At 38.1% G+C, this 25,753-nt stretch overlaps 1 protein-coding gene across 8 annotated transcripts in view; it reads right to left on the reverse strand.

The window, feature by feature from the left end:
• ADGRL2 (adhesion G protein-coupled receptor L2) overlaps nt 1-25,753 on the reverse strand; it is a 163,169-nt gene that overhangs the window by 109,226 nt on the left and 28,190 nt on the right. For all 8 annotated transcript variants that reach the window (XM_075508502.1, XM_075508504.1, XM_075508503.1 and 5 more), the window contains exon 2: nt 21,352-21,524. In XM_075508502.1, coding sequence (XP_075364617.1) covers nt 21,352-21,424 — 73 coding nt within the window. In that variant the 5' untranslated portion in view covers nt 21,425-21,524. The remainder of the gene's footprint in view (nt 1-21,351; nt 21,525-25,753) is intronic.

The following is a 25,753-nucleotide window of genomic DNA, read 5'->3' on the forward strand; positions in this document are numbered from 1 at the left end:
AACAGCCTGTATAAATGGTGTGTTTTGTTTCAGGAAATGTCGTCTTCACTGAAATGCTGGTAACATGTCTGTAATTATGTCAAAATAAAAATCACGATTTCTAAAAAACTTTGATGCCTTAATTTTAAAAATAAACTATATCTCAGTGACTATTTTCTTTTAGTACCTTGATGCCAATTATTTTGAGTTTTACTGATACATATCTTGGTTTCAGCCAGGTTCTTTCCTTACTAACTGTGTTAACAATGTTAACGAGAGAACCACATTTCCATACAGATGAAAAAATCTTCAAAGTCACGTCGTCCATTTTTTTTTCTTTTTTCACTTCCTTATGGTTTAAAATGCAGAGTAGGTATTTCAAATTATGAGACTTGTACCACAGCAGTAGAGACCCTACAGCAAAACACTTCCAAAGGGCCAAGCACTGTCCCCAGATGCACAGCACGGCTTCTTATTTATTTCAGTGGGAGCCTTAAACAGGCAAAGAAGACAAAAATAATAAGCACCTGGGGAAGAGATTAAGTTGAAGTAATAAGAAAAAAATATACCTAATCTTAAATACTTCTACTCATTGTGAGAAGGTGCTGACACACTTCTCACCTCTGCAAAGTGAAGAGTAATGAGACAACTTAATTCTTTCATATTTCGACAATGCTAGCTATGCCCAGAGATGGCAGGTAAAGTTTCTGGCAAGAAATTTTCATTCTTGTGACTTGGATCCAAGCCCCAACAAGCACCTGGGCTGACAGATCTGAGATAACTCACAGACCGAGTTTCTAGGTTAAATTAATGCATCCCTCTACTACTCACTTTAGTCTGAGTAAGGTGAACTGAATCTCATTAAGAAAATCTGGAAAGTGCTGTTTGAATTGGCAAGGAAATAGAGAAGGATGGTGGGAGGCAGAGACTACCAGCTGAACACATCTGCAGCCTCAACTCCAAACCTTTCTAGGAATTCACAATCCTACTGGATGAAGGGGGAAAAAAAGATACAAGAGCATGCGCTAAAGAATGCTCTCTTATCTGGACTGGCCACTAAACCAACATTAACTTGAATGCCTTGATGCTTCTGGGAGATTAAGAATTGCCTCAAAGGTAAACACTGCAAAAGAAAGGGATTAACGAGAAGTGAGTTCTAAAAACTTTTTTTTTTTAATTGTAGACAAGCCAGAAACAGAGAACAACTGCTGAAGGTGAAATTAGAAAGAAAATCAAACTCCTGCAGACGATAAGGAATTGAGAGGGTTCAGATCTCTCATGAGATTATTATGGCTAACAACCCAATTCAGAGAGATGCAAGATGCATGTTATCATTTCTAACCCCTTATAGCATCAACAAAGCTGACTAGCTACAATGTAGAAACTAAACGTTAAAGGCAAATATTTTAATTGTAGTGCTAATTCAGTTGGCTTTACTCTTTGTTTAAAAGTACACTCTGTTGGTATGGCTAAATGTTTTTGTTTGGGGTTTTTTGCATCAATACGACTCAAGCACATCACTGTGGAGACACCTGGAGTGGGTGACTACAGGCTTTACCCTCAGACACCTTCCAAATATTCTCAACCTCACAAAAATGAACTAGAAAATCTGTACGATATTTGTTTTTCATTATTTTAGTGTTCCATGTGAGAAACTGCGTATTACTCATTACAAATGTCTCTCGGGCACAATTATTTGGACTGAGAGGCTGCAGGTTTTCCTGCATAAGAAGTATTTTCTTCTTCCCACGCTCCAGGAACATCTTGTCTTGCTGCTATCTGCCTCCCTCCAAAGGGGACACCTCGCTGCCTGCGGGGCATCAGCCAGGGGAGCATCTTCCTTCTGCCTGACACTCACAATACCACTTGTCATGCTGACACCAGCAACTTAGCAGGAAACGCATCCCACCGATGCCAGTCTGGTGTCCTGGACTCTCCCCGTACATGTTAGGTAGATAAACATTTTTAAACATTGAGACGCGTAAAAGGGTCACATTCTTGATTACAAAACTGGGAAGAGTTAAGAAAGAAAGGTAAAATACAAAAGCAAAATTGTAGAGCTTGCTTCCCAAGGAAACCCTTCCTAGCTCTTGCACTGTCTTTGTTCACTTGGCAGGTTTTCGAGCTCCTCCTCTACCCATAGCTAACTTGCTTCAGAGAGTTACTCGCAGCTACATTTCCTCTGTTCCTTTGTTAAAGATGGAGTCCCCCCAGGGCTGCTCACAGCACTTGCTCAGGGCTACCTTCCTCTCCCTTCGATCAAAGTGGAATATCTTAGTCTCCTATCAGGCCTCTCTGCCTTGCACGATTTCCAGCACTAGTCATATCAAATATGGCTGTGGAAATTTGTATTTTTCCCTCCTGCTTTCTGGAGTAAACATTTATTTTTTAAAAATGCAATTAAGTAGGACACCACCCTCCATGCGCTAGGGAATCAGGTGTCATTCAAATGAGATTCAAGATTTCCTGTAACGCACAACTCCAGATTATAAATCCTATATATTTAGAAGTATTCAGCATATGCATAGCTTACTTATTACCTAATGCCTCTTCTTAGTGTTTTATGGAGGTCGCATGCAACATATGAATAATATGGCTAGCATCTAGAATGACTTTTCCAGATTATTGTCCATTACTGTTTTGTATCAGTTTGGAACTCTCGTCGCTACAAAATGCAGTTCCCTCCAGCTGAATCTTAAGCAAAAACACTAAACATAAAAAATCTCTGTTGTAACATCCAATTTCTTTGTTCAGATTAGGATCCATTAAGCTCCAATAACAGAAAATATGCTGTGTTAAGAGGTGAAAGAATACAGTCCATGTTTCTTAAAATAACAGCAAGATTTTCTTTTTGAATTGTTTTAAATATTTCCTACATGTCCCAAAGGAATCTATCGCCTTCTGTGTGAATCTAGCCTCTTCTGCATGGTGCAGGGCAACCTGTACATAAAAAATGCCATGCCTTGGCACCAAGAGCTTGCCACATGAATAATCAAAACATAAGAAGATACTTGAGAATAGTGACAACTGTACTTCAAAATAGAACTGAACTGCACAATAACGTGTTTAAATACTTTTTGGTTATTGACATAACATGGTTATTGACATAACAAACTTCCTGTTGACAATAGGAAGTATCAGCATGATGAAAACAGTGGAAGTTTATTTCTACAGCTCAACCTCTATCTCCCTATATATCTATACATATTGTTCAAAATAGTGTGTGAACGTAGTCTTAATGGTATAAAGCTGATCCAAAAGAAACACGCATTATAGCAAAAAAGCTGGGAAAAATAAAACTACCCTTCAAATAATCATTATATTGCACTTATACAACATAACACAGTATAGCACTAAAGACCAATAGTAAATTTGAATTACAGGATATAGAAATCGAATTTGCTTAATATGATACACTGAAATTTTATTTGCACAATTTTTCCATCATTTTAGGAATTATTGTTTAACATACACATTATATATACATAATAAACATTACTCTTAAAATCACTTAATTTTTTTCCAAGAGAAAATATTTCACTACAAATATTTTCCATTCATTTCATTTAGAGGCACTTTTTTCTATTATGAGCTTTGGAAAGGAGTGAAAAAAACATGTTTTTGTGAGAGAGTCCAGTTTTCTCTGAACTCAGTTTGTTTCTACATGATCAATCCCAGCTGAGCTCATAAATCTCACAGTAAAACTTATGAAACAGCTACAACAAATATCAGAAAGACAAGAAATGGCTAATCTGACTTTCCGCTCAGGCTACTGCAGGATGAACAGATCAGTTTACCAGATGTCTATTCATGCCTGAACTGGGGAAGCCATTGTAATGAAAATCAGAGTTAAAAGGTCTGGGGCCCCACCTGGCCTGGAGGTATTCTCTGAAAATCCTGTTTTTCCTGGTCTAGGAGTCGCCTAAAGAAGTGACCCCTTGAACAAGGTAAATGAGTTCTTCAGAAGCCTGAAATAAATTCCTAGGTGCGAGATGCTATTTGGTCTTTGCTGTTTACCCATTTCCCTCGGGTTAATGCACTTCAGCAGAAACACGAGCTGGAAAATGCCACTGTCATAGGCTCCCATGGCTAGCTTTTTGGCACCTAAAATGCAGATACAATGCCTACTGGCATCCATAAACATACTTTTCGTAACACCTAGGAACCCACGGCGTGCACCTACAATGAAAGCGGTTGCCTCCATCTCTAAGCACATCAATACTTTTAAAAATACTTGACTCTTGGGACAGAAAACTGAAGCTTTGTAGAAACTAGGACACTAACAGGAGATAGAGGAAATAGCTTCAGAGTTAATTTGATCCATCATAAAACTCTGCTGCCAAAGGAAGGGGTAGCCCTGCGTTCTCCTCCATGTCCTCGTCGACACCCAGCCCCTCGTGCCACCCCCAGGGCTGGGCTGGGAAATGGCCCAGCACCGTGACTGGGGCCCAGCTCCGTGATGGGGGCCCAGCTCCGTGACCGGGGCCCAGCACCGTGATGGGGGCCCAGCACCGTGATGGGGGCCCAGCACCGTTGATGGGGCCCAGCACTGTGATGGAGGCCCAGCACCGTGACCGGGGCCCAGCACAGTGATGGAGGCCCAGCACCATGGCCGGGGCCGAGCCCCGGCTCCTGTCAGCATGGGGCCGCAGGGGTGGCTGCGCCAGCAGAGAGAGGGGGAACCAGCAGTCGGGGCGGGGGGAGGAGGAGCACCCCCCATTCATCGGCAGGGCAGGCCACTGCCAGCCCTGAATTCATCCAGAAACCAGGACACCCATTGCAAGTCCCCAAAGCCCATGAAGCAAACCGACCGCTGCTGCTGCTGCATTTCAAGTAAGCTCCAGTCTTCACGAATTAGCCAGACAATTCTACCTCCAGAATCAGATTAAGATTTAAATTAGAGTTAATTGATTGAAAAAATTCTTTGAGAAGTTAATTGTTCTCTGAGCTTGCTGAATTGCTGCCTACAAACTCAGAGACAGAAAACAATACAGATTAAGCACATGGAGAAAGTTTAAATTAATTTTAGGGAGCTGGATCCAATTATCATGAATATTTATTTTACTTTAGATTGGCACTAACAGAAACATGCATTGCCAATAGTTTAGATATGCAAAGAGAAGAGAAAGATCTAATCCATTATATCAAAACCCACACATTGATTTTTAAGGCAGTCTGATTTGCATAGAGTAACTGCACGCTCAGGTATTCTTCCAGACTCATTCCTTTTAGGACTACAGATTCAGGATAGTTCCCCACCTCTAAGATGCAAAAAGAGAGAGATATATATTTATAACTATCCTCGTGGTACCTGCTGAGTTTTTAGTCAAAACTGTTCATCTATGGATGTATATTTTATGCAACAGATGCCAGAGGAAATGACTTGACTGTAAGTGAATTAATTTATTTTTAAAATAATGTTTCCTTTAGCATCCTTAGTTTGAGAGGAAAGGATCTCTGAATGCTCATCAGGGTTCCAGTGTTTACTCCCTCTGTATTTTAGGGCAAGTAACTTGACCTTTCGTTCCATGATTTATTCATTTATAAAATGAAGAAATGTTAACACAACAGCACTAGAAGTTAACCGTTCATAAAATGTTCTGAGGACACTGTGCTGTGGAGAGCTGTGCTACACTCTATTGCACAACTTCCCAAGCTTTCAAGCTACTTTTTTTTTCCTTTTTAAAGTTTTCTGTCATTTTTAGTTTTTTTTTTTCCTTCTAATTAGGCAATTTACTTAGAACCAGTTTGCTAGTACAAGACCAGGCTTTAGCAGGGGGGAGATAAAACTCAATGGATGCGCGTAGCTGTTCTCTTCTACTATCAAAATTATGTTTTCTTCTCCAGAAACTTATGAAGACAGAGAAGCAGAGAAGAGGAATGCACCAGCTAATGCATTGGTGGTGGTTCAAGGTGAGAATGCATGGGAAGGTTTCTGAGCTCCAAGTTTCCGTGCCACTCAGCTAATCTGCTCAGTTTGCCTCATGGGGTCCGGTCCCCAGTACACCTAACCTGATCCTGCAGCAAGCTGTCCCTGCTGAGCACCCAAACACCCCTCCAAGGTTAGCATCAGGATCAGTACAAGAGTAGCAGGGGATGAACACAGCCAAGACGGGAGTGAAAGGAAACGATGATTAATTCAGCGTAATCTGTGCATGACATAAATGTGACCTAAGTTTGATTAGTCTTCCTAATCTAAACAAAGGCAGAGAGAAACTCATCCATTTATGAGGAAGCATTTCTCGTTTAAGTGAGAATTCTTATCAAGCACTGTATTTTTTAAGGTTTTTAAAGCACCTAATTCTCCCTGATTGAAACGGAAGTTAGGCACCTAACACGTTCAGAAATACACCCATAATTGTCAGCCTTGCCTCATGTATTAACTAGAGTTATTACCTTGATCAATTTTACTCCTACTCAAAGTGATAATGAAATGGCAATTTCTTCTAGCTGTTGAAACACAATCTCCTTGTTTTCTTGCAGTAACATTCCAAATCAAATAGGTTACAGAAGAAATGAAAGAGAGGAAGACAGAGATATGCATGGATTTGTTTTCACAGAACCATATGAGAATTAACCTTGGAAACAACCTGAGATCCTTTAAAATAGGCTTTGGGATTAATACTGATGTTTTTTGAATACATTTAGGACTACTATTTTTAAACACAAATTATCATATAGCAGCATGAGCTCAACATGAGTACATCAAGAGATGGTAGGAGTCATTTTCAACCGAGTTAAAAAATCCTGTTGATTTGCTAGATTCTGTAATTATCAATTAAATAGGTATTAAAATATTTATTAACTCTTCATAACTGGTATTAAAGAGTGCATCATTAGAAACTAAATTTTCCTTATTAGGATTCCAAACTCTGGTCTGAGTTTTTCAATTCAAAAGAAAGGTATTGTCATCCATTGGGCTTTTTGTTGTTGTTGTTGCTTTTTGTGTTTTTTTTTTCCTTGGTTTTTGTTTGTGGTTTTTTTTTTTTAATTAACAAGTTGCTATAGAACGACTCCTGAGTGCTAGTAAATCTTCACTTGCAAACTAGAGGCAAGAAATAAAACAAGCGTGAAGGTGCAACTACTAATAAAATTGTCTTGGGCATACATATATAACTGAGATGCTCAAGTGAACATCATGAATTTTGGACTGTATAGAATGCCTGAGAATGAAAACTGTAACTCTTACGAGAAGTGTGGAAAAATGCAAGGAGAAATCGTAAAGAAACAGATGCCGCACTTACTCATAGTAAGGAATGTATCTATTCTATAAACAGCACTAAAGAAACCTAAAAGGGGAACTGGATGACATCAACACTTCTGAAGTTTCTTTGGATTCATTTTAATAAATACCAGGTAAAGGGAGGCATAATTTAGCTGTCTGAATTACTGGATTATGAATTAAAAGGCTCCTTTTACCATTCCGTACTCAAACCACAGTTATATTAAGCATAAGACTGTAATATGAATTCTTAAAGAATGAGAAAATATTATCAGTTCTGCAAGTGATTAAGTCTAGCCCAAAAAGAACATGTAAGGCAAATGCTTTGGAAAGCCTGCCTTTTTGTATAAATGACAGATCAAAGCGGTATTAGTAAAATTATATAATCCTGTTAAACTGGATGCTGGAAAAGGAGTACTGAAAGGCAATTTAGACTCTACCACTTCCTTAAACCCCCACATTCTATTTATTTTAACTTGCAGGTCCTTGCAAAACTCTTACTGGCAGGTACGTACTTTCCTTTCTGCTGAAATCACAAGACAGGACAATCAGGTTTGTTATCAAAAAAACTCCAACGTAACAAACACATGCACACATTTTTCTTGGGCTGAGGAACAGCAGTCTTCTGCTTTTCCCACTGACAAATTTTTTAAAGACAGAAAAATCCTCTGAAATTTGTCTTCTGTTCTTCACTGAAGACGTAAAAAAAAAACCAAACCACATACACAGATGGATGGAGATTTCTTACATGTTCTGCACACTGTACTGTCACCACAGGACCACCTGCAATCCTGCACTGTCCAGATAGGTGTTCTCAAAAACACCTGGGTAAGCTGTTTGCCCAAGGACTATGTACTGGAGGTAAGAGGCAATTAGCAAATGAACCTATTCCTAGCACTCCTCCAACATTAAGTGCAGAGCTGCAGCAGCAAGCTGGCACCTGGTAGAGGGAAATGCTAGATGTGATCATTTCAATTTACACATTCAGCACTACATCCCATATGCTTGTCAATGTGAAAGTGTCAGTGATAACAGAGATACCCTAAGAAAATGCTCTGTTGAAATGCTGACATGAAGTTTTTATGTATGAAGCAGACCCTCTCCTCTGGACCATCTGTAACTTCTTCCTTTTCTCATGGGGCATGTGTTGGCCATAAAATCTTTTCATTAAAAGAAATTAAAAACTAAGTTTGACTTTAAAGGGAAAATTATAAGCCCTTAAACATCCATAAACCAAGTTTATATACCCAAGTATCATTCATATAAACACGCTACTTGCTCAGCAAGAAGAAAAATCTGCTGAGCAGGAAAAGTTTGCTGCAATTAGATATAGCAAAATTTATAACTGTGCTGCAAAAACTAAAGAAAAGTATCTGGCACTATGACTTGTATCACTATATAAAGTTAACCAAACTCACAAAATATGACTGGTTTTGTCTCCTGAGTCTGTGGTATATTTTTCCATGCCTATGTTCTGTGCACATCTTAAATTCACAGGTGTTTTTCCAAAACGTTTTCCAATGATTTCATAACCAGAAATTCTTTAAGTACAACAAAAGTAGGAAGCTTACTTTTGTGTGAGAAGCGACGGGTTTGCTGCATTAGGTGACCAACTAAGGCTAAGGAAGACAATGCAGAGAAGCTGAATTATTTCCTCTGCACAGCTGAGGTTTGTGAGGTGGCATAGATCATCAGAAAAGGATGATGGAGAGGATGGAGGGATAGAAACAGAATGACAAAGTTTACAAGGCAACGGTGTTACTCAGTATACTCCCTAAATGATCTGGAAATGGGGTGAGCAGAGAGAGATGGAGAAACCTGCTCCGTGATAATGTATTTAAAAAGTTAAGTCTACAAAAGACAAGGAGATTCATGACCACAGTAATGCACTCCTAAACCTGAAGATATAACTTAGGATATTAAAAAAGTATTTAATTAAGCAATGAGTTGGGATAAATCTACTGGGACTCAATGACAATGGATAATTAAGAAATGTCCACTATAAGCAGGCTACTTTGTGCATTTTAGTATTTTGGCACCTTCCTCTGAAGCTTCAAATACTGACTACCAGTCAAAGAAAAAACTCTCAGCTAGAAGGACCGAGATACAATTAGGCAATTTGCAGTTCCTGTAAAAGTGTATGCAACCTTAAAATCCCTAAAGCACCTTTGAAAGGACTAGCTTATCCGTGAAATGAGTCCTTTGGAAAAATCTTGTTTCCCTCTTCAGGGCAAAAATCAGATGCAACTCTGACATCTACCTAACCACACCCTCATAAAGCCACGGAGACAGTCTTCATATTTGCACTTTTAAGCACCTGCAGACAATTTGGGATACCCTTCGCCATCTTCATAACTAAATCAAGGAGATTCAGGCTCTAGATACTCTGAATTTAGATGACAGAATCCCACAAAGTAGCATTGATCGTGTTAACTCAAAGAGTCAAACGGGGACCAGATTCTAATAAAGAATGACACATTTTAGACCTGTTTTCCCCCTTGAAATAACATACCCATTCATCTGGCACAGTGGTTTCCCAAGCTCCAGCAGACGCACAGATCTCACTATTTTTTCATCTACCTAAGGATGAAGCGCTCTGACCATGACCTACACCTCTTCCACTTGTCCAATGCCTGATGCCAGGGTGACATGGTTCAGGGAGGTGACTGGAGGAAACATCTTCCTAAAAGAAAGCCAGAGTGTCTTCTGCCAGTCCTGCTCCCCGTATCAGCCCACCACAGGGCCACCACATGGATGCCAGAGCTAGCACAAGGGAGGCTGATGGGGTGAGAGAGCAGGACTCAACACTCCCCACCACCATCAGATGAAAATATTGTAGCTCAGCGTTACCTGGCTCACCTCACTGATACGCAGCACGTACCCAGAAGCGCAGCCGTGCCCGTCCTCCGTGACGTCGGCTCCCGGGGCAGGCGCAGATGTCCTCCTGCCCAGGTGCGTGGAGGGCACCTGCAGCCTTGCCCTTGACGGTCTTCCAAAGGCACACTGCCTACTGTAAACATCTTCTGATAATTAAATCTTAATACTTTCACTTTGGAAAGCAAACATCTGACACAGAGAAGCTGTGCACATCTCCACATGCTCCAGAGACTTTCCTAAATAACTTGTCAGTGGTACTAATTGGAAGTGTGTAGTGTTAATATGTTAACAGCAGACATATGATCAAAAATATGTATTTTCCACAGAAAATTGGAATCTGTCAGGAGGGAGGGAAGAGATGCATGTGGATCTATTATTGTGTAAATTTATTATTTTTTTAATTAAGTATTTATTTGGGATCTAATTTAGAAATTACTGTTACACATATTAACCATATGCTTCATAGGTGGGTTTTTTTCTCCCTTTAAACAGCATCAAAGCCTTACATTGACCTCATTAGAGCTACTTCCAGGTTCTGATCTCCTAAACACAATATACACAGAAAACAATTGCAGTGCTTCTCTAAAAGTCTCTGTCTATAAGGTCTAGGTGTATATTCAAATGACATGGGCAAATCTGACAGCTCTAAAAACAGACTTATCAGTTTAGGTTGCAGACATGCTATTGTGTTGCCTGTACTCCTGAGTCAGCAGAACAAGCATTCTTGTAACCTTCAATACTCTGGTTGAGGAAACCAAAAAAGGTGAGTGTGAAAAACCCAGAGAAAAACAAAAATAAGCATTCTAAGTCCAGGGATGTTAGCCTGCCATCATGAAAAGGAGATACCTACCTATGCTGCAGATCTAATTTAGGAGACATGACTTTATAAATGCTCAAAGAATAAAAATGAAATTTTAGCTGAGAATATATGTACACACTGTTAAAATATATATATATATATATATATATATACAAAAAAATACCTGTTTTTAAGATCAAACTATGCAGGTAATCTGTTCAAAAATTAATTCTCAATGAAGGGTATGCATTTGTGTGCATAATACAAATGGAAATTGATTCCAGAGTCTTTTATTCCAATACCTCCTTCACCTCTAATTCCCTCAGGTTATCTTAAGGATGTAGCATAATTGAGAATTATTTTCATGGAACAGCAATTTTAGATAAATGGGATATTGGAGATGAGAGTTGTATGCCTAAATATGCTTTCATGTCTAAACCATGAAATACCATGCAGTAAACATAGCGTGTTTTGCCTACTTAAATGGTTAACTGGCATAAATAAATATATATTAAAAAATCCTTTTAAGAATTAAATTTTTAGTTAACAAGCTTCTAGGAAAAGTCACCTCATAAAGACCAAACTAAGGTACCGCAAAAATGTGAATTGCCTTTTCATTGATAAATCTATTGTTAATACTCATAAGAATCACTTGTTTGTGAGCAGTTAACTAACACCACATTATCAAGATATAAACATGTTGCATAAAAATTCTCAAAATGTTCAATAATTAGCTTTCCTCATGTTATTTCTTCATAGTGTCATTGGAAACAATTCATTGGGCCTTATCAGACAAGAGTTCCCATTTTCTATCATTCCATTTTAACCTGCCTAATCAGTTGAACAAAATTACTTTATGTAAAATGATTCCTTTAGTTGCCTTAGCTACAAATCCCTGCAGTATTGTATAATTGAAATCTACTCACGTAAGTTAGGAATAATTAGGACCCCAAATTAAGCCAAACACAAAGTTAATTCAAATAGTCAGCTGCTGTCATTTAAATGGTTACAGAGTTTTATTGTTGCTTAACATCTTTGAATGCTTTTAAATGTACCTTTTTTTTTTCTGCCCCCCCCCCCCCCCCCATTACAATACGATTCCTTACTCCAAATGGAAACAGGATCAAGAGAATGAGTTTTGATCAGGTCACAACCATTCGTACCTTGACCAAAGATTTTCTTTAGTAAAGTTTTTCCCCGTTCCTGTCACTAGATTGTTTTTAATTTTTTTTTTAAATCAGCCAAATAAAAAAAAGGAATTAAAAAGAATTGAAATAGACGAGGCTTTGAGGTAAATAAAGTTAGAATCATTAAGTCTGTTACAAATGGCATTACCACAGCGACAACCTTTTAATAGCAAATATTCAGAAATTCTCTCTTCATACTTCAAAAAACCTTTTGTAAAAAGAAGGCAAAATAGAAATGCTGTTAAGATGGGTCCGTAACAAATCCAAGAGCTATAAAACAATGCATCAAAGAGGTAAGGTTACATATTACAACTGGAGTTGTTGTCAGGACTGAGTCAGGACTCTGCTGATTTAACAGAGTGGAATTCAAAATAATTTATACAGCAAATTAATTGTTATACTGTTATATATAATACATATAACAAAATAATTGTTATATTACTAGACAGTTTAACTGGTAAAGAAAACCGCTGGTGGTTAGATGCATTTCTCAACCATTTTTCTGTCGGCACTTAGTTTCCACTGCAGAACAAAACACAGTATATTATAAATCCTTCACGACAGTTTACATATGGATGACTTCCAGACTTTTGTATTCTGAATTTTTAAAAATGTATTTGCACAGCATGCTTTTTATATATATGAAGAGATAGAGATATATATATCTCTACACTAGTATAAAGATATAAAAGATTTAAAGTTTTTTATTATGGAGCAGAATTTGAATTGAAGGCCTAAACCAAACAGTTTATGCATGATATGCTATGCTGATATATTTAATTTTTTTCCAGCTGGTACATTAATACATGAAGTGATGTTTTGTGGACTCCATCCATCTTTATGGGTAATAATCCACATCACAAACCACCCGTTTGCCCTCTAGTACTTTCCATGCTTCACTCTTCACGCATGCCAGCTTCATCTGTTGCAAATTAAATGATGCAAAAGCGTAAGCAGCAAACTGTTCATTTTTGTTTACTAAAAGCATATTTATCTTAAGCCACTAAAAAGCATGATCAGTTCTAAGCCACAAATCCACATTTTTCCAATAGACTTTCAACGGTAAATGTTAACAATGGCGCAAAATAAATCAGAATTTTATTCTTAAGGTAACATTTTATAATAGAAAAAAAAGACAAAATATTAAAGGCAATCCACAAGCCTAAGTTAGAGAAAAGAACTGGGGCAGCTCAATGGGGAGAAATAGGAGAAATTAATGTGAAACACTGTGGAAGGCAGATCAAGTCACATCCATAGTCAAACAGGATCAGGATTTGCGAACAGGCAAATCCGACTGAAGCTCGCTAGGAAGATGGTTAAAACAGAAGTGATATGAAATAGCGCTGAAGTCTTTAAAAAGCAAACATTTCTCATTGCTTTTCCAACTAAAAATGCAGCAGATAGGAGAATCTGGTTTCAGCATCAACTTCCTCTCAGGTTTCCCAAATGAATTACTAAACTCAAATTTAACAGGAAAATTGCTCAAACAGCACCTTGCATTAATTGTACTTTCTGCTGGAACAGAACAAAACTACCTAACTCCTGAGAGAGACATCAGAATCCCTGACAAGGGAGAACACAAAAGCCAGCTCTCCTTCCATCGTCAAGATCCCTCATAAAACTCACCGAGTGCTGTATCCAACAACTGAAAGTTATGCGGTCCCCCTGGGTTTCTCACATGTATGTGTTGCTCGGGCAACAGATGAAAAAAAATTCATTTTGCTTCCCAACTAGTCTCCCACACACACATTTTATACACTGAGAAAACATCAGTGATTATTATACTAGTATAAATCGACAAAACAAAGAGAATGAACATTCCCAACCACCTGGACTGGTCCAAGCTCAGGAGGAACAACCAGGGAATCTGCCCTGCCACTGCCAACACACTTGTGTACGTTTACACGGGTTGCCTTAATGTCACCGGGACACGGATGAATTGTCTCCCTGACTGAAAGAAGGACCCACGAACCAACTGAGCTAACAATCGTACAACGCTCCTTCTTTACACTCCAAAAGAAAGCCAGGATATAGAGATTACAGAAACACAAAGAGCTTTAGCACAATTGGGTTTTGAAAGCCAGTGCAATAGTTCAAGACTCTTTCTGGAAGGGCAGGAATTCGGGACACCTTCAAGCAAAAGGATTTTTTTCAGCTCCTACCTATCAGAAAGAACTGCATATTCAATTTATCATGCGATATCTCTGGATTTGAGGTGTGGCTCATTTACAGCATCACCCATACAAAATTTATCCTGTATTAAAAATGTAAAAAATGTAGTATTCCTGAAAAAAAGTGAACAATGATTGGCAAAATATCCAGCGTTCATGGGTCTCATTCAACATGTAAAATCCAAACAAACCGTCAATGGATAAACTAGTACTATCTACAGACATGAGTAAAACTGGAGCCGATCCAGCTTTGACAGAATTAAATTTTATCAAATTTGAAGCGATTAGAAATAAAAAACCTGCAGTGTGGTTTTACCAACACAGGCATATAATAAGTACCATGTAAAATCGAAAGTACAACAAAATTATGCATGAACCTTTACTATAGATGCATGTGTTTTATTTCCTTATCTTCCTTTCTTCTAATTTTATACTTGGGCAGCATATAATACAATGAAGTGCTGCTTTAGAGCCATATTATCCAAACACAAAGTCATACAATAAACAAACAAACAAAAAAATCAGAGGGAGCAACTATAAATATTCTTCTAACCATCCAATGTTGATAAGTAAATATGATACTAATTAACCACTGTAAAAAGACCAGTCAATTTTTAAGTCTCTTCCATGAAAGTTACTGTATAAATATATACAACCTCATAACAGCATGTTGGGAGCTTCTATACTATTAAGTGCATTTATGACCAGAGTATGGATGGACAGCAAGCCAAGAACTTCTCCCTGTGAATGGTTTTCTCTCCTCTTCCTCACATAACACAACCTGGAATGCCACCACAAACACAGAAGCAGGCACATATATGAAACATATATTAGAGCTGTTTGCCTAAGTCTTTTTTCTGTAGTGCTTTCGTCCTACATACACATGCTGCTATTAAGACATCCATACAATACACAATTAGCATCAAATGTATTACTTTTCTGTACCATTTACTCACAGAGGTAGATCATGAACATCAGTGGATCTACTTCTAAGTATAAAACCCATTATGTGCTTGTAGAACTTGGCAACGAGTATTAAATCTAAAATCACTATACTTTATGGTAATTTTTATAATCTGATCATAAGGACACTAAATGTAGTAAGAAAGCCAGTGCTGAGGCATTCACTGATATCAGATGCTTCAGGCACTTATACTTCCATTTTACACTACGACCTAAAAGTACAATATAAAGAAAGACAATGTTGTTAAAGCTATATAAAAAACCTTCTTAATAAGACAAACAGTATTCTTCCATTTGACATAAAACAGAAATTAAAATAAATACTTTTTAAAATACAAGTGTTAATAAAAATAAATGATATCTTTTTCCATATTTAGTAACAGAGTACTAATGAAGCCTGTTCATTTTTTAAAAGACATATATGCCCAAATTCTGCTATTGTGTTCTTGGAAAGGTACCTTACTGTAATAAACTAATCTAAAATATACCCAGATTTATATTTAATAAGAGAAAAGCCCCTCAGGCAATGGTGTCAGTGCAGGTTAGCTGAAGGTCAAGTCAATCCCCTCTCACTGCAGTGGTCAGCTGCACGGCTCGCCTCGCCCACCGAGGTTACAGCAACAAAAGATGGTAAACTGAAGTAATAGCTTAGAGGGCTCTGAAAATATAACATCTGCCCTTAGCACAACACACTGCGTTTCTACAGTTTTACATGTTACAGGGTTCTTTTCTTCTTCTGAACACAGAGCTCAAGAAGATGCAAAATCTCCCCTTCATAAAGGAGAATGTTTTTAAGTAACTGAGGAAGAAGACAGCGTATTAAAATAGTAATACTATTATTCACCTCATAGTAATAATGCATCTATACTTCTTTCTTTGCTTACATTATAAGACCTTTCCATTAACATTTCCTAGCAAATTTTCATATAAATGTTAGTACAGTATTTAAAATGGTTCTTCATGCATTCTTCTACATGGTTCTTCTACATTTTAAAATAGTGGTGGTTTTGCTTTGGTTTCAAAAATGTTATGTTACAGCAGAGGATCCTGCAGACCTCACTGCTCAGGGAATATATGAAAGGATATTCACTGCCAGCACGTTAAAGAATCTCTGGCTTTTCCAGACAGTCTGTCAGTCTCTATTATCTGGAAATGCACTTGAAAAGTTTAACAGACTTTCTTCTTTAAGACGAAGTTTGGTCTCACTGTTTAGATAAATTTCCTTTTAGAAGGTATCTTGGGCCTACACCTCCCTCAGAAAAGGAAAAAGAGATGTCCCAGATAAGTATGCACCAGAATATCCCAGTGAAAAATAGCATGCTCTTCCAGCAAAGAAAACAGGACTCAGTGCAGCAGCTGCCTTCTGCAGAAACCCAACTGCTCCCTTCACACAAGTATTTTCTTCTGCATAATCTGCATTACCCAAATAAGAAAAAACATTTGCTAAAGAATCATAAAACACATTAGGTATATATGATAAAAATGAAGATAGTAATGGAAGGCTTATTAGAGGGACCCTCCAAAGGGCGGGCAATAACTGGCTGGCCGTAGTACGCTGGGTATGCTTATGGATGCTTTGCGACCTCTGTTAAACCAAGTAGTTGCCTACTAACTGTGTGCTTCACAGAGCTCTCACTGTGATAAATCCCCCGCCTAGCAATTAAATTAGTGCTCCTATTTGCTCTTGCGTGACTCTGTAATGGGTTTCACCCCTTGTACAACTTAAATCCGCTAATCAACAGAAGTTGATTTCTTCTGAAGTCCAGGGTACAAGATTTTTTTAATTTTTATCCTGGGGAAAATCCTACTAATACTTCCTAGTAAATGTGTAGGAAAACTAAGGTGCTTTTACAGTTTGTTGAGTACCTGTGCTATATGCCTTAGACTAATTCTGAGTGGCTTGACAGGGGGCTGAAGATCTGAAGCAACACGCTAAAATAGCACTTACCTTTGTAGTGGCCCAGTGTACGTTATCTGTACTTAGTATGTCTTTTCTTTAGTAAATGCACTAACATTGGATACACACCTAAAACTGCTTCCAATTAAACACTCAGCTCCTTGGCTGGCATAAGTGGAATTTACAGGAATTTATATTTCTCAGCGTAACGTTAATTAAAATGTACATTCAGAGGCAAAGACAGGCTGGATTTTTTTAAAAAACATCAATGCCGTTTAGGAAAACAGAATTAAATAGATAATGAAAGCATGATGCTTCTTCCTTTGGACAAAGCACAGATAATAATTCATAATAAAATGAACTGCAATTGTATTAAACCTCATGAAAATAAAATGTAAGCAAAGAAAATTATTTCAGTGCTTCCCAAGCACTTGTGCTTCTCAAGCAGCAGAAGAGAATAAAAACAAAAGGCATCTAAAGCTGGTCGAAAAGGTGGACTTTGTAAGCAGGATAAAGCTTAAAATATCAAAACTTGTACAGTCCAAAAACCAATCTTAATCAGAATGTTTAGCTCTGACATCTTTTTTTCATATGCATATTAGTGTATCTGTCTTAACTTGCTTGAAGAGAAACCAATAATATGTATAATAAGCTTTTTACTGTGCTTTGCTATGGAAACAAGGCATGTGTGATCTCACTCTCTGACTTTCTGTATTTTCTCAGATAATTTTTAACTTGTTGGATGATTTCACCTAATTAGGAAGGGAAAAAAAAAAAAGAAAAAAGATAGAAGTGGTGTCAAAAGTAATTCCTTTCCCACAGTTCGTAGGAAACAGGTAAGTAAAGGCGAGGGACTCAACCGCATGGGACCGACAGGAGCACAAACCCACTCCTCCCGTGAGACCAGAGAGCCGGGACTGCGTGGGACGGGCACGGACTCCGGCACAGCCGCGGTGGAAGTTCCCATCTCCCCCAGGAAATGAGCCACGGTATGAGGCCAGGCTTCACACAGCTACCTGCGTAACTCCCATTCAAACTACCTTCCAAGGTAGTTCTTTCAGTCTGTCTTTTGTAATAAAATTGTAGTTTTAAAGACAGACCTGTGGTAGAATATGCTAGAAAAAAGGACAGAAAAATACCTTCCAAAATGACATTAATATTCAAGCTCATGACTTCAGCTTTTCATTCCTTTTTCCTGCCTCTCATCTTTTCCTTATTTAGGGCTGCAAAGCTTGCTGTTGATGGTAATAACAATGTTTTTCAAGCCTCTACACAACAATATTGACCTGTTGTTGATCAATGTACCAGCAGTGTATAATAACTTGGTGTGGTTTTACCTCCAGCTGCCAGCACTCGTCCGTTCCAGGTTCATTTTACCCGAAGGAATGGACTGCTTCAAAAGCAACCCCACCTGGACTGCTCTAGCCAGGAAAAACAAAGCAAAACCAAGACCTTCTTAACTGAAGATATGATTCCTATTTGGGTAGGCGACACGGAAATAAAATTGCAGCCTTCATATAACTGTGCCTACTTGCTAATTCCCTGGTGAGTTAAAGTTAAGGCACTGTGAGAGTAATGAAGTCTTTATTTTGATTGGAAAACGTTTCGTTATACGAACAAATGAGTCACTTGTCCACACCCAAGATCTTTTTTTCCCCGCTCTCTCCCTGTTTAACTGTATAGAAACATTAAAATGTAACAGCAGGGCATTCAGCCAGGTTTCATCTCCCCCACCAACTGCAACAACCTGCATATACACATAAGATTTAAAAACCCCTAAGTTCCAAGCAAGAGAACTAAAGATTTTCTTGTTTCTAGCAAAAGTTAGATGCTCTTATTTTAACCTTTGTTCATGTTCATACTTCCAGGCATGGAGTGCTACTAAAGCACGTTACACTTGGCATCTCTTATTACTGAAGCAGAAGGCAATGTAATCTTGTGAGAAAGTGTAATAATGCGGTATTCATTTTGCTTCTGTGGCTGGAAGCCAACTCTATATTAATATTCATTTCCAGTATACAGAGCCACAATATTTCATTTATTTTAAGAATTTACAATTAATTTGGTATGATTCTGTTATCTGCTCCCAATTTCCTTCCCTGTTTCTTTTAGCTGAAAAAGCAGCTCTTGTATAGACTTTAAAAAAGTAAATTCACAACTGAAGCATCAAAAGATTGCTACTGGCTACTAAAAGCAAGAAAAACAAGGACAGAACAAAATGAACTTGAAATATTACAGATGACAATGAAAATTAGCTTTCTGCAAATGGCAAAAATTCAATCTGCAGAAGTTCTCAGTTGACTTTGTCCCTTCCAAACTCAGCAGATAAAACACTCTTTGCAGCATGCTGTTTGCTACTGTAACCAAACCAGAGAAAGTTGTTTGTCTGCTTTTCCTTTCTGTTTTCAAATGTTTTCAACCACCACAAAGCATTAAACTGCAAGTATGCTCGTGAATCTTTGTAAAACGTACTACATATAGGGATTTGAAACAATTACAGTAACAAATAAAATCCTTACTATTTTAAAACTTCAGAAAAAACATAAATAGATGCCTCTACTTCCTACACCTTTGGTTTCAACTAGTGCAACCACTTTTGCAATGTAAGTGCATTTATAATTAACACAAGTTATTACCAGCCAGTCGTAAGATTTATAATTCCATTCTCCTAATAAGCATTTACCTTCCTTACCTGTGAAAGAGCCTGAAAAGCATTTTACCTTCCAGCTGTTGGCACTTACTCTCCTATAAAAGTGAGATTATACCCCAGTCCACAGACTCAACAGACACCAAGAGAGCAGTCAGTACAGCAGCTACCAAATCAGAAATCCCATCAATGATGAAACCATCCAAGATCTGCAGTGTGCCGTGGGAAATGCCAGTTTTCTAATATATCCTGGCAATATTTAAGAAGAAAGAGGGGAGGGAGGGGAAACTGACTGTGAAAGCTAGTTAAGTGAAATGAGACTTCCTCATGTTCAGAAACCTTCACGAAGACTCCTAGGACGTACTCCCTGATGTATGTGTATGTTCACACATACATATGAATAACCTATTTTAGCAAAGCTTGTCTGTCAGTACCACACAAGATCTGAGTCTTAGTCTAGAATAAATGCTTAGGAAATTACGCAGTGAACATGGAAGACTGCATACAATATTTAAATTTTTAATCTTGGGTTTTGCTGGTTTTGGGGATTAGATCCTTTTTGTTTGTATAGATTTGGGAAAGAAGAGAGGGGGAGGCAGAGCAGCTCTCCTGAAGTATCTCTGAAAATTTAGCCTTAAAATTCAAAGAATTTTGACAGGGTAAGATATGTATCTGCTTTAAAAGACGGTGAGATCACGCCACAGATGCACCAAAGAAGCCTATATATTATATACCGATTACTGCATAATGTAAGAAGCCATGGAGGTGCTACTTTATTACTACACCAGTCTTTTCACCTGCAATCTAGTTAATCAAAATGATTACACCCAGAAATAGCCTCAAGTTCTACACAAATATTTGTAATTAAAAATTCATAAATCATGTTTTCCTGATCATTCATTTGTGTTTCTCTATTACTAATTAAAAGGGCCACAAGAACAGCTGGGGAGACAGACTAACTGGATAAAATAGAGTTTATAAAGAAAAACAGATAAAGAATAGATGATACAATATTTTTAAAAAAGCTTTTTCATTTCTCATATCTTTAATTGAAGAGCTATTTTAAACACCACATTTGATACCATGAAGTACTTTTCCCTTTTTTTAAAAAAAGCAAAAATTTTTTTAAGTAGATGCTATTCCTGTATGCACTTTGAGTTTAATCTTAATGAAGTGTTTGCCATTTTATTTTCAGGCAGCCAAATTAGAAAAGTAAAACAGGGATTTCATTTGCACTGTTTACTTTATATCACATTTAACATATCTATACATTGCTTCTAAATGGTTGTACAATGAGAACAGAAAAAAGAAGAATAAACAGGAAGAGTCCAAAAATAAGGCACCTACCAATCAAGGATATTAATACTGATTAATGCAGCCTGAATGCTGCATTTCAGTTTCAACATACCACACTGTATCAAAACCGAAAAATATATTTTCTTTTTTCATTAAAAATGAGAATAATTTGAATCTTACAAATTAAACCTAGAACATGCCACAGATACTTTCAGTTTGACATCCTAAAACTTCAAGTGATCTAACAGAAATTAATTGTACAGACCATTCATCTCATCTGCAAACTCAAATAAAAAAATAAACTAAAGCTTACCTTCAGTACACTGCAGGAAGCTGATAATGAGCAGGAACCAAAAACTTTTCATTCTGCAGCCAGAAGACACCATTATTGATCCCTGTAAGAATTTTCGTTGTATTCCTTAATGAATCCAGTTATAAAAGCCCAGCATCATCGAAACCAGTGGTCTGCATTATTCATCTTCATACCTGGAGAAGCAGAGAATTTGGAAGAAAAGGAGAAAAAAAATCCATCAATAGCTGAACACCAATAATTTGGAATACCAAATTTTACTTGACATGAAGACAGAAATTTTTAATAAAAACTGACAGTACACCTGTACTGTAGCTGGGAATTTGGCAGGTTTTTGGATGTAATCTCTCAAGGTCAGTGATCATTAAACAGAATACCAAATAATGATACATGTTAAAGTTGAAAGTACGAATGTTATTGATGTACTTGCACTCAGACATATGGAAAATATTAAAAAAAAAAAAGAATGTTTTCTCTGAATATAAGAAATTGGATTTGCAGATGACAAGGCTAAGATTTTCCCACTCCCCAAATCTGACACAACCGACATTTCTCTACCTCAAAGAACAACAAAAAAATTACATCTAGGGTACTGCCGTATTTCTCAGTGATTCGAAACGTGGAGTAGCTGAGAACAACGGACCAACTCCGCTCAACAGTAAGGCTCTGCAGGTCTCCTTCTTGCCATGGCTCCGGCATTCCCTTCATGCTACACATAGGCTGCTCTCCTCAGATGAGAAGCCCTAACAGCAACTTTGCTGACAAAATACTCTGTTTGGTGAGGAAGCCTCTTCATATGACTCTACAGTTTGCTGTATTTCTACCCAATAAACACCTTCAGAGAAAAGGGAATAAACATAATGGATGAGACTCTCCTGTCCTTAGCCTCTGACGAGATTTGTCTCCGACTGAGAAATATGAACTGAACTGCTCCTGTAAACGATGTACCAAAGGAAGAATTCTTAAAGCTATCATTTGCTTTTGAAAAATATAATTATGGTGATAGAGTGCAGTTGCTGTGATAGAAGATTTGACAGCAGAGTGCTCCCTTCCACTAATGACTTCATTCTCTCACCAGCCAACAGAGTAACTACATACTTCCTCTTCCATATCTCACTGTACGAAGCCAGAGCATGCTTCAGCCCCGACTATTAGACTTTGGGAAGCTAGAGAAAAATGAGCATCCATATAAAAACAAATTATTTTTAACTACAAAGCTTGCTCTATATATTACAGATATATGAAACAACTCTGGAAGAATGACTCTCTGAACATCGCAGCAGTTACAGACCCAAAGAGCTGAGTCTGGTGCCGCATTGGCTTGGTCTCTCCAAGACCAATGGACAGAACTGCGTGGATGTATCCCTGAGATATGTGAAATTAACGTTACTTTAAAAACATGTAACAATGACTATGTAAAAATTTAAGTGGCAGGATCCAAGGGCCACTTATGAGTCTTACGAGTACTGGAGCATGTTGAGGGCTTTAAAAATACATTTACCCTTTTGGCAAGGAGAACTGGAAAGGATGAGGAGCACACAATGCCAGACAAAGAAATTCTATGAACTGCAGATCATTTTCAGAAGTAGAAAGTGTAACTCCTTTTACATTAGTCAATGTTAATATTAATCAATGGCAAGTTTGTTCCCTGAGCACACAGACAGCAACAAGACTGACACTCACTTTTTTCCCCAAGGAGAGAAAGATGGGAATTAACAGAAAACATTATGGAACAATTTCTCTGGCTCTCAATGAAGGCAATGTGACTGTGGCAGAATAGTTTATTAAATAGCCAAGTAGGCTTCTTTACTTGGCTCCTCTTTAAGAGGAGTGATGCCACTTCAGTGTAGCCATCCCTCTCACACAACACAAGCGTGCTTGTGATTTCTCACACAGGGAAATGAAAGAGAACTGACATCTGAGGCCGACTGATTTTATGTTTATTTATACATAAAAACAAACCCTTTTTCCAATTTCCAACTACAGACAGGTGCTCTTCAATCACAGGCGCTTTTATCCGCACATATTTCAACAAAGAGCATGCAATAGCAAACGGAGTGCTTCAGTGCAGGACAGCCAGAGCGTGGCTCTCCCTGGCACAGACCCATGTGCCTGGAGGTAAAAGATGTGCCCTCAATTTAGATGGTGATACACCAGCTGCTACAGGACAACCCAGAAGCAGTTATGAAGAGACAGTCATATTGTATTCCTAGATCTTTCACACTGGGCTGGGAGTGTTTTGCAACTAAAAAAAAAAAAAAATCTAAAAATCCACAAAGGATGCACTGCATTCAGCAGAAATTACAATTGCAAAGGAGCTCCTGCTGAGCAAAGAAGAAAAAATTGCCACCATGATATATCCAAAAAAACCCCTGGAGATAGTTCAGCTAAAAGCTTGGGAAGAGCTTGGATTAATTTTTTACCTGTAGCACCCAAAGGAAAAATCATAAAACTATTTCACAGACACTACAGACTAATCAGCATAATTTCAGTAAGCAATCAGAATAATCCAAGAGAATAGATGAGGAACAATAATGGCTAAAAGTGAAATTAAGTCAGCCTTCTGATTGCTCCCAGTCTGTCCAGAAGATTTTGACTTCCTGAGACTCAAGTTTTATCGTTATTTCCATAACACATCACTGCACACCCAGATTTTGAGACACCTTCCTTCACCTTCAAGTGAATAGTGACATACCTATGCTTTATCATCCTTAAACTCATTGCTTCCTTGTGGCCTTTCTTTAAATTGGGAAGGGAAAGGTTGTGTTAAAAACAAAAACAATAATCAAAGCACCACTTGCGGTACCCAACATCTCTCTAGGAAATAGCTGCAAAATTTATGGCAAACTTTTTTTAAAAAAATCAAGTAAGAGTTCCTTTATTTTATATTAGTATTTTAATATATTAATTATATTTAATAGTATTAAAATATTGTTTTATATTGCATTTTAATAAGAAACCACGGTTTCTGGAAGGATATTGATGTTTTTGTGATACCAAAACCAGCAGAAACTATTCAACTAAGAATAAATGCAAAATATTTTAAGGACAAATTTAAGTGCTTTGTGCAATGTATTATTGTCTCTAGATTGCTGTAGCCTACAGATGCAGAATTTAACTCAGTGTGCTGCTGCAAAAAGAATTCAAAATAAACTAACCAGCCCGTACCAGATTATCAGTAACACATGTTTTTCTAAAAAAGCAAGAAAAAATTAAGCAGTGTTTGAAAACTGATGCAATAGGGTTTGGTTTTGCTTCTTTTCTTTCGAATAAAAACTAACAGCTTCACAGCGCACAATTTTTAATGCAACCTACGTATTTGAGAAACGCTATGAGGCCCCAAGTAAAAGAACCGTGCAGTTCTGAACCGACTGTTCATCAGCATAACAAAAGCTAATCCTGAAAAAGGTACCCAGACATGAGCTGGAGCCAGAGAGCACTCCGGCTATAGACACTGCCGTCAGCCGCGTCCTTCCGACCATCCATCCATCAGCGATACGGAGACCGTCAGTGGCATCTCACAACAACAACAAACCCCAAACCAAACCAGTAGGACCAGGAAAAGAGGTATTAAGTTACTTCTTTGTAAACAGAAGAAGGAGACCACGGCGAGTGGCTGTCCTGCGCAAATAACTTATTTCCCCTCAGACCTTAATAAACCTTTTCTCTGGATCGCTGACTGCTTGGGCTTGTGGGTGGGGCAGAGAGAAACTCCCTAGAGCAAAAGGTTGCTTGAATTTCAGAGTGCAATAAAAGCTGCCCAGAAAATTTCAGTTGTAACTTAAATGCCTACCTCTGGGCCATACTGCAGTCTCTCATGGAAAAAAAACACCAAACCTCTGCTGGAAACAGAGCGGATCACCTTGTTAAGTTTCTTCACATATGTGCTGTTAAAGGAGACTAGATCAGTATTGGAAATGTTAATGTTCAAACCTGTACCCTGCAAAGGTACTGGGCATCTCTTCATACTGCATTCATAAGCTGTGCTCCAAGTCCCAAATATCTTAGTGCCCCTGCCTCGCTTCCTTGTTCGTCTGTACTTCTGAAACTTCCTACAGCTGGAACACGACTGCTGCCAAATACGTGCCACTGGTGGCCATCTCTCTCCCCGCAACATTGCTCAAGAGCACCCCAGAGATAAGAGAAAGCTGCTCCAAGCATGCTCCTTGAAATACTTTCATCTTTGAAGAGAAAGACCTCTAAAGGACTGCCGCGTCCCGACTCTATTCTGTTTAACCTTCCCAAGGTTTTATTTTCAAAAGCCAAAAAAGGGTCTTTTAAGAGCTTCCGGACAACTGACACAGCATGCTCAAGAGCTGTCTTTTCCCTCCTGTTCCATCCAGCTTTTCAGGCAATTAAGACAGAGCGGAATGCAGAGATCTTTCCAGCTAAGCCAGAATGTTTT

Source organism: Mycteria americana, chromosome 7 (assembly GCF_035582795.1).
Source record: "Mycteria americana isolate JAX WOST 10 ecotype Jacksonville Zoo and Gardens chromosome 7, USCA_MyAme_1.0, whole genome shotgun sequence".
Lineage (NCBI taxonomy): Eukaryota > Metazoa > Chordata > Aves > Ciconiiformes > Ciconiidae > Mycteria > Mycteria americana.